The 17324-nt window shown below is 40.9% G+C and overlaps 1 protein-coding gene across 4 annotated transcripts; it reads left to right on the top strand.

Annotated features, from left to right (window-relative positions):
* The first annotated feature begins 3568 nt into the window (after positions 1 to 3568).
* On the top strand, positions 3569 to 17324 carry ercc6l2 (excision repair cross-complementation group 6-like 2). 4 transcript variants are annotated; one of them, XM_038703970.1, is made up of 20 exons: positions 3569 to 3864; positions 4296 to 4708; positions 4813 to 4929; positions 5270 to 5463; positions 5553 to 5646; positions 5968 to 6035; positions 6171 to 6378; positions 6522 to 6662; positions 7081 to 7197; positions 7300 to 7419; positions 7506 to 7577; positions 8516 to 8661; positions 8832 to 8927; positions 9138 to 9237; positions 9707 to 9859; positions 10014 to 10097; positions 11758 to 12745; positions 12837 to 12991; positions 13940 to 14097; positions 15429 to 17324. In XM_038703970.1, the coding sequence occupies exons 1-20, from the start codon at positions 3837 to 3839 to the stop codon at positions 16699 to 16701; spliced, it is 4725 nt and encodes a 1574-aa protein (XP_038559898.1). In that variant the 5' UTR covers positions 3569 to 3836; the 3' UTR covers positions 16702 to 17324. The 4 variants fall into 4 exon arrangements, 3 of the variants coding, with proteins under 3 accessions (XP_038559898.1, XP_038559900.1, XP_038559899.1); XR_005442493.1 differs by lacking the exons at positions 12837 to 12991; positions 13940 to 14097; positions 15429 to 17324 and adding an exon at positions 11040 to 11134 and having other exon boundaries at positions 11758 to 11894; XM_038703972.1 differs by lacking the exons at positions 12837 to 12991; positions 13940 to 14097; positions 15429 to 17324 and having other exon boundaries at positions 11040 to 11860.

Here is a 17324-nt window from a genome sequence, read left to right as displayed (position 1 = left end):
GAAAATGTTTGAAAGCCAACACTTCAATTCAGAAAATAAAACCAAAGCCCAAAGTGGCCCACTTGACACCGTCACTCAACAAAATCAACTAGTCATCTGTGAAAATGACTGTTGATAAGAACTTCTTATCTGCAGCCCAGGATCTATTTATCCCAGCTCTGTCTGCTTGGGGGGGTGTATATTATTGTAAATGAGGCCATAGAAAGGCCCTTGTGGTTCAGTGAGAGAACAAGTGTGTGTATGAGATCTAGTGCAGTATGTAAACCGTTTGACATCAGTGTTTGGGCTTTCTTTATGAGAACATCTGTGGCAGCTGCCCTATAAATTCCCAGTGTTGAGAAAACAGGAACAAAAAGTTCCATTTTTGTATAGCAGTGTACCATGGCGAGAAGAGGACTGCGTCGTGCCTCATCTGGAGCACCATGGCCAGAGTTTAGGGAAAGTCAAATCGGGGATGGAGAACTGAGACAGTGTTGCTGTGTGTTTACAAGTCTGTTCTGCATAGCAACAGTCAGCCTTGAAGTTGGCTCAATGATGGCCATCATATCAAATCTAGAGGACAAACACACACATCTCTTCACGTTGTTTTTTCTGTATTTCTACAGACAACAAAGTCTTAGGTATTTCATGTGTGTTTTTCTAAATTACTTACTTACTTTTACGTTCTGTCAAGACTCGTGTGTGTTATTCTCTTGACTGTTATATATTATGACTGTTATATATTATAATAGCAATATTGGTTCATACTGTTATAAGTGTTGTTTTGGGTTATGTTTGAGTTGTGTTTTTCCCTCTGTGTTTCTGGTTTTGCCATTGTTTCATGTGTTTTTCTATTTGCCTCTGTTTCTCTCGTTCCTTGTCCTTAGTTGTTTATGTCTTGTCTTTTATCTTAGTTCTTAGTCCTGCGTTTTAGTTCTTTGCCTTAGTTCTTAGTCTTGTGCTTTTGTTCACGTTTAGTGTTTTTTCCTGGCCTGTGTACTTCTGTGTTTTATTATTTTGGTCTGTGTCTTAGTCCTTAGTCTTGTGTCTCCATGGTTTAGTTTAGTCCTGTCTCTGTCCATGCCCTGATTTTTGCAGTCTTTCCATGTTTGTGTTTTACTTTGGTAGATCTGTCCTTGTATGTTCCCGTGTACTTCACTTCCTGTTTCATTTTGTAATCTTCTGTGCCTGGTGTTCTTGTCTAGCTTTGCTCCTGTTAGTTTAGTGTATTTTTGTCTTGATTATTAGTTTATTACCTCTGCCTTTGTTTTTGTACTTTTGGTTATGGATCTGTGTTTGCTTGTAGTCATTTTGGTTTTCTCTTCATTCTGTTATGGATTAGTTTCCTGCCTGGTCAACTTGCTGTTTCACTCTGTCTCGTTTCACTGTGTGTCTGCTGTGCCTAATTAGCTGCTCATGCATTCCCTCTCTGCTTGTTTGCCTGTGCATTTCAACCCTTTGTTCAGTTCTATCAATGTTGTGTCCTTGTGGTATGTTGAGTGTTCTTGCCTGTTCCGTCCCTTGTTCGTTGGATTACTCTGTTACACAGTTTTGGTCTTTGCCTTGTGCTTCAAGCCTGTTCTGTTCAGTTTTGTGTTTAATAAATGTTTTTGAACTGCAAACTCTTCGCCTTTTGGTCTGCATTTGGGTCCACACCTCAGCTCCCTGCCACTACACTCAGCCTAAACCATGATACATACAGTATGTCGTTGTTGTTGCATTTGCTATCTATGAATGTCAACCTTGACTATGATGTCAATCTACAGTTATACTACAGTCTCATTGCCAGAGCTTGTTTTTATTACTCAAGGCTTGTGGTTAAGTACAGTGACCAACTATTTAAAACATTATCACGTTACTAGGTTGTCAGTATACTGATAAGGAGGAGGAGCTATCATGCTCCTCTCCTGTGGAATCAGGTCCCACTTTAGGTTCGGGATGCTGACACCATCTCCACATTTAAGAGTAGGCTTAAGACTTTCCTCTTTGATAAGGCTTATAGTTAGGTCTGCCTCAGGTGAGTCCTGAACCATCCTTTAGTTATGCTAGGCCTAGACTGCCTGAGAACTTCCCATGATGCACTGAGCTCCTCTCTTCTCCTCTCCCTCTCCATCTTATCCCATTGATGGGGATAAGAATGGATATCAAGTACAATCATTCTTATCCCATTATTGCATGTTACTAACTCGACTTTTGACTACCGTAGTTTTGTGGTTTCTCATTCCTCTCCTCTAACCTTTTATCGCTATCTGGAGGTATTTCTGCCTCCAGAGCTGTGGGGTCAGGATCTGTGGTTATGGTCCGCCTGCTGCCCGCATGTTCCTGCTTGACACCCGCTGCTACAATTATCATTATTAGTCCTATTATATTTGTCATCAATATTGCTATTGTTAATAGTACTATTCATTTTCTGTCTCTATAACTACCACCTTTAATGTTTTTGTATTTCTGTGTGGATATTGTATAGGGCTGCTTCTCTCTCTCTCTCTCTCTCCTCTCTCTCTAAATAAGCATTTAAATAGAGACATGAAAAGTCCCCCCAGCGTTGGGGAGTAGCTAGTCACATATAAGTTCATTATGTAATTTAATTACAATATAAATGTAACTGTAACTTTTTTGGTTTTTTTACAGTTACTGGGAAAATGTGTAATTAAATAACAGTTGCTTAAGAAAATGTTCATGATTACATTGGGGGTTTCATCTGAATATTTTCTGTAAAAAGCTAGCCTATAGGCTATAGAACAATATTCATTTTTGTTGCTTTGCATGTTTTTCATGTGCACAATGTGTTCCTTTGCCATTTCCAGCAGAAAAGTAAAAAGTAATTAAAGGTAATATGCTGCATTACTTTGATAATGTAATAATAAGTTGCAATATAACAAAAATATTACAATATTACAAAATAAGTTACTATTATATTTTAAATAGGGTAACTTGTCATCAGTAACCTTTTACATTTAGAAAGTAACCTTCCCAACATTGTGTGTACCAGTATTGTTCCAATCAGTGCACCTGACATTATAATAGTGCAGTTACATTAATATTAATTTTCTACATGTTGGATGACAACATTTTACAATTTACATATATGTTGTACATGTAGCCTACATTGTGAATGAGCAGAACACGTACATCAACACAGCGCTATACACTGGCAGGTAAGAGCCCAAGACCATTATCTTGTCGGTGACTGGGGATGAAAATGATTTGTTTCGCTACAGCTCTGTGTAATGCAATGCAATGAAGTATTTTATAGTCCCTGTAAAATAAGCTTGTTTTGCAGATTTCAACTAATGCTTTATTTTATTTAATAGAAATCATAGCCTATATAAAAGAATAAATATAGATAGAAAGAGATGGACAGAAATATAGCCTAATTTCGATTTCGAGTCTACACAGCACTTTCAATATAATGTCCGACAGTGAAATTTGTACGGAGAAAAAAAGAGACCGAATCAGTAAGACATCTAATATTTAAAACTATTTTTAGATGATTTGTAACTTGAATAGTAGACTTTTAAATTTTATTTGAAATCGGTTAAATACTTCGAAAGTGCGGCTGTCGTTGTTAAAACAGATAAACATTCAGCAAAGTGCAGTGGAGCAGCAGCTGGTCCTGCAGTGTGTCCTGCAGTGTGTCTCTGTGCTTTTTCGGCAGTTAAATGAACTTATATGAGGATAAAGTAAAAGCGACTTCCTCAGGATGATATGACTTACATAATCTCAGTTTGTCATTTTATAGTTGTCGTTATTTCTTTATCTCTAAATGTTAGCTAAACTAAGCAAGCTAGCTACCATGCTATTGCTACAGTGACTTTTCGTCCACAGGAAGAAGGGGATACTCTCAGGGCATCCTGATGGCTTCAGTTTCTGCAGTTGAAAAAGGTTTGAAATGCACGTTTTTAGCTACAGCTACATTTCAGTTGGGCACTGGTTTACACAACCCTGCGGCTATGCAAAGCATCTGCAGCTAGCTAACAATTAGCCATATTTCCTTTCCAAGGAACATTAGTTGACTTTCACTCAAAATTATGTCCATTAAGTTCACATTACTCTTAAATCATAAGATTGATTTAATCAATGGGACACCTTTCTGTATTATTACTATGATAATAGAGTATAATCTAAATACCTTCATGAGAATAGGTTTATTTTGTGCAGATTTAAGCTATTTTTTTTCTATTCATTAAAACAACACCACTGTATAAAAGACAGATTTTAACAAGATACAATATTATTGAAACTATTTCTGTGCCTTTAGTGAAGTATTGTAAAAATATGATGCAAAGCACAACTAATAAAATGTTATTTAATAGCAACATGGCGTGAAGGTGACCGTTGTCTGGCTCCTGACCCGAAAGACGGCACCCTTCGAGAAACCACTATTCAGAGACTGACCTCTCATAATGGTGACACCATAGCATGGGTGGTCGTCAAAGACCCCAGTAAAGATGAAGAAGAGGAGGAAGCTGTACCTGTCTCGAAACTCATGAGACCAGGCTCAAATCACTTCACCAAGGAGAAACCTGTGTTTCCCAGCAGCAGCACAGACCCCAGGCTATGTGTCCCCTTAGAACTGAGTAATGTCGATGAAGACAGAGTCCCCTACACCATCAACAGATACTTGAGGGATTACCAAAGAGAAGGTATCAGGTTTATTTACAACAACTACATCCGCTCCAGAGGTTGCGTCTTGGGGGACGACATGGGCTTGGGAAAAACTGTACAGGTACAAAGCACATGAGCTGCAAAACTATTTTCAGAATTGTTTAAATGTCTGCCTTTTTTCTTCACTTGGCTGTCGTTCTCTCCACCTCTTTGATCGTATCTTAGGTCATTGGTTTTCTTGCTGCAGTGTTGCACAAAACAGGCACATGGGAGGATATCAAGAACAACAGGCCTCAGTTTCTGCAGAGTCAGATGCCCTCCAAGCAAAGTAAACCCAACAAAGTGGGTATTGAAATTTGCTACTCAAATAAGAAATCTGGTGAGGCTGCTTTCTGCTTATATGGCCCTCCCCTTGGATCTTGAGGAGCTGAAAGAAATGAAAGATCTGTTTATTTTGGCTTTTAATTTGGGTTAATTTTGCTAGTATCACTGTTTGTTTTTCTCGCATTGCTATTGCTGTTATTGGCTGATCTTGTTTTGTTTAGCACTTTGGGCTCCATCTTTGCATAAAAGGTGCTATACAAATAAAGTTGTTGTTGTTGTTGTTATTATTATTCAATTGTAAAGAAATGCTAAGAATTTCAAGTAAAGCATGTTTTGTTGTTTCCATGATCTGGCCTAGGTGTTCCTCATTGTGGCCCCACTGTCAGTGCTTTATAACTGGAAAGATGAACTGGACACATGGGGTCACTTCCAGTGTGTGGTGGTCCACGGGCTGAGGAAAGAGGACGAGCTGGCTCGCATCAAGAAGGGACGCATTGAGATTGCCCTCACTACCTACGAGACTCTGCGCCTTTGTCTGGATCAGTTTAATATGTAAGAACCATGCGCAGTACACACAAGCAACAGATACCATAAATAAACCTAAGCACTGTGACTAAAATATACCTTTGCCCTCCCTGCAGCATAGACTGGTCTGCAGTGGTTGTGGATGAGGCCCACAAGATTAAAAATCCAAATTCTCAGATCACCCAGGCCATGAAGGACCTGAAATGCAAGGTCAGAGAGCCTTATGTTCGTCTTATTATTTCAGCATGATATTACTAGTAAGCAACTAGTAATGACTAGAGTCTGCATGGATTTATTGTACTGATAGTGGCGATTTCTGATGGTGTTAGTCATTAAGATGAGTAAAGTCTGCACTCAAGTGGTCTTTGTTTCTGTTTTATTCAAAATCTATTCAATTGTGCCACCATCATAATACCACCTTCATAATAAGCTGCTACAAAATAGTTAAAAGCTTAAGTTTTCTATTTGGACTGTGCTTTTGATGCTAGCTTTGCAGCTCTATTTTATTATTATTTTTTTGTTGTTGTTCAGATCAGGATTGGCCTCACTGGCACCATCTTACAGAACAACCTTGAGGAGCTGTGGTGTGTCATGGACTGGTATAGACTTTTATTACTTTTATTATATTATAATACATTTATAATTTGCTTATTTACAAGCACATTTCGTTCCCTGTAGTGGAAGTGACGTGATTGCAATTTATATTAGCTTTCATATTTTTTTCTTGTATTTAGGGCCATACCTGGTTGTCTTGGCAGCTTAGGACATTTCAAGAACAAGTTTTCAGATCCAATTGAGCAAGGGCAGAGGCACAGTGCAACTAAACGTGCCCTAGCTACAGGGAGGAAGACTGTTAGAGCCCTGGTGAGGAAGATTTCCCAGTGGTTCCTCAGAAGGACGAAAGCTCTCATCAAGGAACAACTGCCTAAGAAGGACGACAGGGTAAGATTGGTTTAGTCAAATCAGACTTTTCACTGACAAATCACCATCTACATGACAACATTCCTTTATCAAAATATTCAAATGTAGGTTTGTGATGTCTAAAAGCACCTCTCAAAGAACTTCTGTGTTGTGTTTACTTCCAGGTGGTGTATTGCTCTCTGACAGACTTTCAGCAGACTGTGTATCAGGCAGTGCTGGACACTGACGATGTGACGTTGCTGTTGAGGTCTTCAGAGAAATGTGACTGTCAAAGTGGACGCACCCGCAGAAGCTGCTGCTATAGAGTTAGTTCACCCCTTTTACCAATGCGTGCTTTTGTATGCCGTGTATTGTAATTGTAAGGTTGAGATCTTTCCTAAAATCTGTGAAAAAGTGAAATCAATCTCATTACTGATTTTTTTTCTACTTCTTTTTTTACTTTAAGGAGTCAGATCACTTAAAACCAGACAAACATGTTGGGAAAATGTGCTTTGTGTGATTTAGGTGACCTGACCCCTTAGGTATCTGAGCGGTACTCTTGCATTCTACTTTTTAAATACTACAGTGTAATTCAGAAAAATTCAAAAATAATTAAAATTCCCACAAATCATCTAATTGATTTGCGGGAAGGAACCATTCATTATTGCAATTGAATTACATTCATGGGAAAAAAAAAAAATTAAAGCTTGAGCGCTCCGATAATATCAGTTTGTTTTATTGCAGACAAACTCAGAAGGTGTGAAAATGAAGGAGCTGTACTTTAGTTACTTGGCCATATTGAGGAAGGTTGCCAACCATGTAGCCCTGCTTCAGACCACTGCAGGCACCAGCAAGAAACAGGTAAAAACATGCTGCCCTATAACTGATGCAGTATACCAATTTCATACCACATCTTCTCGTTATGGATTTGGTTCACTGTTATGACTCATTTGTTTCTTGCAGGAAAAGTATGTGGGTGGCGTCTGTGCGAAGGTTTTCCAAAAGTTTCCCGACTTTGTGCAGAGATGCAAAGGTGAAGCATTTGAGGCCTTGTCGGACCCGATGTACAGTGGAAAGATGAAGGTACAGTTTGGGAACACACACTCAGTCACCTCCTCATTATGTGTGGGTAATGATTTGATTTATTAACGTACTTGTATTCCTTTCAGGTTTTGCAGAAGCTCCTGTCATATTATCTGCAAAAGAGAGATAAAGTGCTGCTTTTTTCTCTCTCAACCAAGGTGAGAGTGGAGTTTGTATGCGTTGAAAATCAGAGTCGTTGCGTGTCAGTGAGTTTGCATGTGTGATTGCAGAGAGATATATTTATTGTGTGAGAGGTGGATGAGCAGAAGGGCGAGACATTTTCGTGTAGGAAAATGATTTGATGCTCACAGTGATGTAATCGAAAAGGGATTTTAGATGGTGTCAGTGTTGGAGTACGCTGGTTGGTTCCAGCTACATCCATTCAGCGTTTCAACACAACAACAGGCTTGAACAAACACTCTGAATTGTCACTTTTTTTTTTATAGCAGATGACTTGTTAACAGAGAAAATAGGAGCAGGAGAATTGTTTTTCTAATGACACAGATTAATAGGTAAGCTACGGGGTTTTATAAGTGAGGGCGATTAGAGTTTTAAAGATAATTGGGCTCTGCAGAGTCTAAAGCTGATGATACACGGGGCAACTTTTTAAACAGTGTTGCTGGGCTATCTTGCTAGTGGCAAGACCGAAAACATATTTTGATAGCGACGGTGCGGGGCGGGTGGTGGAGTGGTGGGGGAAGGGGATTACGGTAGTAATCTTTACTCATTACCATTGACGGCAACGTTGCCCTGCACAATTGCTCTAAAAGTTGCTCTGTGTATCATCAGCTTAATGGCTGCTGTCACCTGAGGCTGGCTGCTATGAGGTAATATTTACATGGCCTATGTTTTGCTTTTATAGGGAATCATAAAGTCCATACAGTTTAGATTGTGCTCAGTATTACCCCTATAGTGTATCTGCAAATATACAAGCCAGGGGACATTCTTTTTTATTAAATCTGTTTGTCTAGCGTTTACATTTGAACTCTTGACAGAGAGAATTCACGCTACAGGTGTATAGATGTCAACCTCTACGCAGTTGTTCCACATGATATGAACCCCTAAACAGTTGTTTGTTGTGTTTTGAACCCGTCAGCTGTTGGATGTGCTGGAGAGCTACTGCATGGCAGAGGGGCTGGACTACAGCAGGTTGGACGGAACCACGAAAGCCAAAGAGAGAATTCAGATTGTCAAAGAGTTCAACAGCTCTTCTCACATCAACATCTGCCTGGTTTCTACCATGTTAGTCCTTTTAACTTCAAAATTACAACTGTAAAGCTAAACCAAAGGGGGGTATTTAATAGTGTATTCTACAGTTATCTCTATTTCAACATGTGTTTTCAATGCTTCTACAACTACTCAAAACCTTGAATGTGCTGACAACTGACCTTTTGAACTCTTTGTTATATCAGGGCGGGCGGTCTTGGTCTTAACTTTGTAGGGGCCAATGTGGTAGTGCTATTTGACCCCACATGGAACCCAGCCAGTGACCTCCAAGCCATTGACCGGTAGGTTGTGGGCCATATCTTGATAGACTTTACACAGTATTCTAATAAAAAATGTATTCTGTTGTTGCTACTCTTGTTTGGCTTCAGAAAGCACTGTGGGTGCCAGGATAGCTTACCTTGTCATTTTCTTTGCTGATATCAAAACATACACGTTTTTTACTATTAATATGCACGATGCCTGTGTGTTGATATATTTTTGTCACTCTTCAGGGCATACCGCATTGGCCAGTGCAGGGATGTGACTGTTCTTAGGCTGATCTCACTGGGGACTGTTGAGGAGGTTATCTACCTCAGACAAGTTTACAAACAGGTACCAGATAATATTAATCATCATATCATCATAATGTGCAAATGATGCACATGTTATTACACTGAGGTTATCTCATTTACTACCTGTGAGATGGCTGCTGCAGCTTAATTGTCTATTGGGTCAATAGAAGACCTCAAAAAGGTTTACTAACAGTGACTAAATCAAATAATAACAGAAAGATACTGAAGGCCACGTTTGTACTGGTATATATCTGGTTTATAAATTCCCCATTTAATGATTTCCACAGTAATTAAATTCAGAATCAGAAAATGTAAACAAAACAAACGTGGCGCCATCTTGAACTATCAATTATATTAATGACCACAGCCTGGAACCGACACATGCTCACAACTGAATTTACTTGATAGATTTATGAGTCATTTTTTCCATAATGCTTCAAAATGTGAGCTTTGTGCTCTGTGTCAGTATCTGTAAAAGTACTTTATGTACCTTCTTTCCCATCTTTCAGCAATTGCAGTGCTCAGTTGTGGGCAAGGAGAGTGCACGCCGGTACTTCGAGGCAGTGCAAGGGCACGGTATCTATAAGGGAGAGCTGTTTGGGATCAGAAACCTCTTCAGGCTGCAGATCGAAGGGACATGCCTCACCCGCAAGATACTAGAGGTTAGAAAGCTTACACTGAAATTTCAGCTTAAATGATGATGTGCTACTGTAGCATACTGCCTGATACCACGTCTCATCCCACTGATCTAGCCCAATAAGTACAATAAAAAATTTGTTTTGATGAATGTGTGTCTCACTTTTGCTCTTCTGTCAGCGAGAAGGACAAGTGGAGTCCGGTGTAATGACAACCAGCACTCACACAGGCGAAGAGAAGGAGGAGGCGGCGAAGGGAGTTAGCGTGAGTAATTCTGCCGTTCTCAGAGACCCAGAACATAGGGCACTCATCTTTCCCATCTCTCACTCTGTCTTGTTTCCCAGGCAGCCCACTCATTCTCACTTTCCCACGTGAAAGAAGGGATACCTCAAACAGGGACCTTTCCTGCGCCCCTGGTACTCTGCCCACACAATCTCAAAACATTCTTATTGTTATTTATCTTATAATCTTCTTATTCTCTTTGAGGATGATATTCCAAATTACATATGTATGTAAGCACTTTGTAACTCTGTTTTGATTCTGAAGTGCTGTATAAATAAAGATTATTATTATTATTATTATTATTATTATTATATGCCATGTTTGTGAGAAAAATGTGGCTGCAAATTTTGTAGTTTTTTCACAGAAGCTGTGGTTAGCTTGAGTTCAGGCAGTTAAAATTATAATAGATTCATATGTGTATGTCATATTTTCACTAGAAATCGTCCTCAAGCTGAAAAGCTCCCTTGAAGTATTTTATCTGCCTTAAGTGAGAAACATACTTAGATTAGCTTAGTGTTTTCAGAAGTTTCTGTGGAGTTGTTGATGTTTTTTACCAATTTGAATCCTTTGTAACTGACAAACTGTTTACAGCAACCTTTCAATCACACAGAACATAAGTATCTTAATACTGTATAAAAGTTGTAATGCAATCAATTCTGGGTGGAGTATTACTTTAAAGCCATGGTTTACAAAAAAACACTTATATGCTTCATTCTTTGTATTTTAGTGAAAGCGAAGGATGAGGTTCTCTTTGTCTGCCTCTCACGTTCTCTCTGATGCTGAGCGAAACAGCTGGATGTAATTACTTGCTTGTCCTAATGGAAGGAGCAGACCACACTGAAGTCTATCTTCTACTTTTCAGCTATTTATTTTCACAGTGATACCCCTTATCATCCTGTTCCCAACTAGGTTCTTTTTTTACAGGGCTTGCTGCTCCACTGAGGCCATTCAGATTCTTTCAAGAATGCAGAATACACTGGGGTGCCTTAGCACGCACAGAGGAGAGAGGCTTGAGGCGTGTAAGCGGCAACATGCACAGCAGAACTGGGGAAGAGTCATCTAGTTGGCAAATTTTGTGACATTAGAATCACTGTTGGTGGTCGCTCCCATAAAGGCCCATTCATATCAGCTCCAGGAAATGTTATGATCCCTTTGTTTTCTTCATATTACATCATGATGGAAGGCATATGTCACATTCATGTTTATTATGATTTATTGTTACAAACATCTGTTTTGTATTACACAATGAGATCTCACATAGGCTGGTCCAGTGAAAGATGGCATGGACAAGGCAAGTGAAGAATGTGTAGCCTGTTGTAGCTGGATCTTTCTCATGCAGTTTATTTACATTTTTCTTATCAATTTCTGTGCCAATCTGTTCCTACTTATCTTTAGCTGTTTTTTTTTCTTCTGTTTTTATTTATTTATGTATTTAAATTTTATTTTGGGGGCTTTTTTGTGCCTTTATTTAGAAAGGGCAGTTGAAAGACAGTACATGTGGGAGAGAGAGGAGGGACGACATGCTGCAAAGGGCCACTTGTTGGACTCAAACCCGGGGCCGTTTTGGCAAGGACTGAGCCTTTGTACATGAGGTGCGCGCTCTAGTGTTGAGCTAACTGGTGCCCCTTCTGTTTTATTTAAGGAACCTGGAGATGTTCTGCCTACAGATGGCCCTGTAGCAAATGATGAACCAGCCAAGGAGTATAGAGATCCATCAAAGGTCCCCAGAGGGGTGCTGGACTTCAGCAGTGGGAGTGAGGAGGATGAGGAGGAGCGGGGGCTTAAGAGGAAGGTGCTAAACCCCGGTGCAGAGGACGGCAACAGGGGTGGGAATTCTGCCACTGGTCCTGGTCGAATGAGTCTCCTCCAATACGGTTTCTCCAAACTCCTCGAAAGAGTCAAAGGAAAACCAGAGTTAGGAGAAGGGGACAGTAGCTCAGGTGTTGAAGAAGGCCCCTCGGAGGAATATGCTGAGGATCAAAAGAGGGACGGTACCTCCTCTGCCATCTGCAAGAGCTCCTTCACAGGAAATGGTGTAGTCTGTCCCCATAAATTGGGAATGAAAATCTGGGATGCCAGCAGTTCAGACAGAAAAGATGGGGAGAACAGAAGTGGGGGGAGAGGAGGAAATGTTTCTCTAGTTAAACAGAGTGATGAGGCTATAAGAGAGGGACAGTACCTGAAAGGGTGGACAAATAAGAAAATTACAGTGGATGAAGAGAGTGATGAAAATCCCTCACCAGACAAAAAGAATCCTAACAAGCTCAAAATGACAGTTCCGAAAGCGCACCACTTTGAGGATTATTCAGATGAATCCGAGGATTTGGACATAGAGGCATTGACGGGGCCCGAGAGGGTCGCTTTAAATTCACACGTTAGACGAGGAGACAGAGAGAGAGGAAAGCTAGATCGTGAGAGAAAGAAGCAAAGTGTTAGTGTCAGGGACAAAGCCAGATCCAAATACACAGAGAACATAGAGATATTCACATCTTCAGAAGATGAACACACTCCTGTTAAGAAAGGAAGATCTACAGGATGTCACTTAACGTCTCCACTGACAGAAAGATCCACAGTGGAGTTGCCATCCCCAGCATCCAAAGGAAAGGATGGAACTATCGACATTGTGCTAGGTGAGATTCAATACCTATTTTTATATGCTAATCTTCATTTTAATGATTATAACTCAATTTTAACATTAATTATGGATATTTCTATTTAAAGGGAACGTACAGGAAGTGGTGTATACACACTCAAACCAGCGCGTGGTGGGTGGGAGCAAAGCAGAGGAGCTGATCAGTAGAGCTGCTGTACGAGACGTGTTTGAACGCAAGATGTACTCTCAGCTCCCGGCCAATCACCTTCTCGGCACCCAGGAGGTACACGCCGCACACATGACATTAGTCTGGTTCAGTGGTTCTTCAAATGTATAATATTGTAGTTGTATCCGCCACAGCCCTTCACCCAACACTACACACATGGACTGATGACAGATCAGTTCACCCAAAAAAAGTGTAGTAGTTTTGTTGATTTGTCATGGTTTGGAGATGAATTGCATTTAGTTCTTGCCATCCCAAATTAGATTAGATAAATCAGATTATGTTTGAAAAACCTAACGGGAATGTATTTTTCCATAAACTGTGACATGTTTACTCAGTAAACAGACCTCGCTGTAAACAGTGTCATTTAGACCTGTTTTCTACCAAAGCGTGCCTGGCAATCGCCAGTACTGCATCAGACACACACGCTCACTATGAAATGAGAGTGGATGTAAAAGCTTATTGGGTTTTTTTGTAGCTAGAACAGCTCAGTGGTGCTTGATGAGTAGCAGCAGTGTAGGTTACCTGTATTCAAATCTGTGGTCCATAATGCTGCATGTGTACATCCACTATCATGTTAACATAAGCCTGCACATCCCAGCCGCGAGTACTGATTAGTGGAGAGAGGCAGGTGGTGAGCAAACCTGGCAAAATATCAAACAAAAAATTAGGTTTGTGGACTACCGTGGGATTCTTTGTCTTGATTTTTGGATTAGATATTTTGAAAGTGTAATTATTTGGTATGATACAAATCAAATGTAGAGGGGAAAAAAGTTAGTTTTGGGGTGATTTGGCTGATCAGGCCCCTTATATCTGTCAATATTAATCATTTTCCTCCTCTCACACTCCAAATAATGCTGTTATATTGATCATATTGATGAAAGCTATGTGCATTAACATAAGCTGTGTTTGTAAACAAACTGAGTGAGTCTGAGAAAAAAATAACTAGCTCATCTATGAGCTGGTCACTGCTTCTATAAAACTTTACCTGTTGTTTGATTGGACCAGAGCCTGTCATTGAGCCAACCAGACAGTGAGCCATGGCCTTCTGCTGTCACACGGGAGAAGCCCAGAGTGGACCATCCAGTCAACTTCACCAGCACAAGTGTGCACCACACCCGACATACCACCTTCATCATCGGAGAGACTCCCCAGGCTATACAAAGGTACTGAAAGGGTCTCAGAGGAGGTGAGGTGGAGAGAAAAGGAGAAAGCAGTTATACAGGCAGGGGAAGAATTAAGAAAAAGACTGTATTGTAGAAGATTAGAAGATGAGATGTTATAGATTTACTATGAGAGGGAGAAAGAGAGTAGGGAGGTCATGGGTAGACATAGTGAGGGAAAGATGACAAGGAGGGCCTGCAACAGAAGGGAAGAAGAAAAGGTTTTAATGGGAATAAAGCAGGCCAGTGGATGAATTGAGGAAAGGGGGTATAAAAAGTGTAGTCGGAAGACAGGAATTCCTGGAAGTGCAGGGATGTAAGCCAAAACTCACCACAGATATGGTGGTGAGCGCCCCCACCTGGGCCTCAGGAATTGTGGTTGTGTGTGTGCATGTGTTTTAGCGAGAGACCACCTCTGAGCTTTCCCTTCCACCTATTTCCCAGCATCATGCCAAAGATTACCAAGTTATGTTCAGGCCTTGCATTGAAGGAGTTTTCCCCTCCGCAACCACAGCCCTCCTGAGACCAATCAAAACTGATCGCCGGAGGGCTTCCAAACCATTACTGACATACACACACGTCCTAACAAGCATTTACACACACGCACGCACGCACGCACGCACGCACGCACGCACGCACGCACGCACGCACGCACACACACACACACGGTACTCAAATGCACACCTCTGTCCTGCTGCGTCGCCTCTGCCCCCTACCTTCCCGAACACTCTCATACAGAGACACACAGGCACCTTTTGTGGCTCCAATCTCACTCCCCAAGGGGGGAAAGCTGTATCTCTGCCCAGAGGCTCACCAGGGAGTGAAAATACACACTAGTTGTATTGATAGCCTTTCAATTAACCTTGCTGTTTAATGATTTAAACCTGCATACACGTTGTGTTTTACTGCCGTCACTTTTATTAGGTTTTATATTATATTGTTTTTCCATTTAAAGCCACAAATGGCAATAACACCACCATAATGCAGCTGTCCCACCAGTGACTTTGAAGTATTTCTGTCTCAGTCTGGTTAGACCAAGGTTTTAATGACTGCCCTCAGGAAAAACATCTCATACTGCATGACTCTCTGGATATGAGCCTGAGTATGTGGAGAAGTATTCATCTTAGGCTAAGCCTGGCAAACGGGCTGAATATCTGATTAATAGTATAGGCCTTGTGGCTTTTTAAAGATGTTGTTTTACATGTGATTTGATGTACCTTACAGTGTGCTCACATGTGCCAAATTGTAGCCGGGTATTACTGTAACTGTACATAGTTATAAAATCACTCTTTTGCATGGATGTTTTTTCACACTTTTCACATTTCTGTGTGTAGGCAGCAGCTGGAGGAAATGGCGGAAAAATTTAAATTTCCCACAGTCCATCAGTTTGCAGTGGAGATTCTGAGAAGGAACTCAACCCAGAGACTGGCCTGGCTACGACAGTATTACACTTCACTGAACCATCCTGACCTGGCTAATACGGTCACAAACAGCTTCCCACAGGCTGACTCAGTACAGATCTCTACCTCCTCTTCAACTGCTGCATCCTCAACATGCGCCACAAAATCTCACGCAGATACCAGAACCCCAGAAAAGGATGTTCTAAAAGCCAAGAAGAAGCGTAAATGCACTCGGAAGAATCCAGAACCCAAAACGAAGCCTGAAGTCCCACAAAATAATAATGTTTCTTTGCCACAGAAAAAGTCTAGAATCCCACAAAATCATGTTCCAGAACCTGAGACAAAGCCTACAAAACCACAAAATGATGTTCTAGAACCAGAGAAACCTCTCAGAGATGTTCCAAGCCTTGAGTCAGAGGAGCAGGAGGAGACAGTCTGGGGTGCCAGAGGACATAAGAGGACAAAGAGGGGTAGTGTTTCTAGTTCTGGAGCCTTCAGAGCTGGTGGTGGTCTTGGCTTGGATCAGGCCGGCAGCAGTGGTCTGGGGTCTGGGGAGGCTGCTGCTTTTCTGAGTCGCACAGACAGAGATACTCCTTCTTCTCGGGCCCTCAGCCATAGCAGGTCCACCATATTATCCAAACCCACAGCACAGGGATGGGAGCAAGAGCAAAACTTGTCTTGTAGGACCAGCGAAACTTCTCAAGGCCTCGGAGGAAAACCTCAGACCCCTTCCCCTCCTGAGCCGGCCACATCTACCTCCAATCACAGTTCCTTCCTCACAGACCTGATAGGAGACACCTCAATCCTCGACGATTTGTTAAAACCCAAATCCAGGGGTGGACAACAAAGGATCGCCCCAAAAACACCTCCTGCCCTCTCCTCTGTGTCAATAAGCACATATCTCACCACACCCTGTCCATCCGGAATCACCCTCAGTACTGATTCAGGTTCAGCAGGCCGCATAGACTTTCTGTCCTCTCCAAAGTCAAGCACAGCCCCTACACACGAGGCGGTATCCAAGGGCAGTCGCAAAGACTTCTGGGACCTCCTGAATGAGGGTAATGAGGAGAGTATCAACAGGTTAACGGACCCGGCAGAAGTGCAGAGGGTTTGCATCAACACTAACTTAGCAGCAAGAAGTAGGTCTGCAGAGGAGAAGAGTAAGAGTCTCTGGAAGACTAATGAAAAGTTCCTGTGGAAGAAATAACACGTGAGAGACAATTAGATAGTGTTCAAATATTATTTTACACTATTTTACACGTTTTACTTTTGCAGTTCTAAAAGGAGATAAAAAAATGGAAACCCTAATGAATATTTAAAGCAGGCTTTCCTACTTCAGATTTTCTTAACAGACTTTTATTTTATCATTTTAAAGTGTCAAATCATTTGTACCTTTTAACAATTATTTTTACTATTAACTGTGATTATTTGAAAATATTCAGTGTTCACTAATTTGTTTATTAAATTAGTGCGTTGCTAGCATAATGCTGACTGTTCACTCTGGGAATTTATATTTTATTATTATATATTAAATTTTACCTACCACACACAACCTCGGATGAGCGGTCTAATGTGCCATCACAGAGGCATTTACTCATAAAAGAGTGAAAAAATGTTGCCTAATTTGCTAAATGTGGTAATACAGGGCTGCAACTAACCAGTATTTTCATTAGCGATTAATTGTTGGTCTGTAAAAGGTCAGAGAATAGTCATGGCCCTGTCTGACCAACAGTTCAAAACCCAAAGACATTCCGTTTACAATAATACAAATGAAATAAATTTGTTAAAATATTAATTGCAACAAGTCAAATAAACTATATATAAATGTGA

This window comes from Micropterus salmoides, unplaced genomic scaffold, assembly GCF_014851395.1.
Source record: "Micropterus salmoides isolate LMB-PRFRI ecotype aquatic unplaced genomic scaffold, ASM1485139v1 Ms_hic_scaffold_7, whole genome shotgun sequence".
Lineage (NCBI taxonomy): Eukaryota > Metazoa > Chordata > Actinopteri > Centrarchiformes > Centrarchidae > Micropterus > Micropterus salmoides.
This window is presented reverse-complemented; position numbering and strand designations above follow the sequence as displayed.

Coding starts and splice junctions, on each gene's coding strand:
- ercc6l2 (XM_038703970.1), top strand. CDS start 3,837: ATGGCTTCAGTTTCTGCAGTTGAAAAAG. Junction 3,865..4,295: donor AGTTTCTGCAGTTGAAAAAG/GTTTGAAATGCA, acceptor GTTATTTAATAG/CAACATGGCGTGAAGGTGAC. Junction 5,647..5,967: donor TGAAGGACCTGAAATGCAAG/GTCAGAGAGCCT, acceptor GTTGTTGTTCAG/ATCAGGATTGGCCTCACTGG.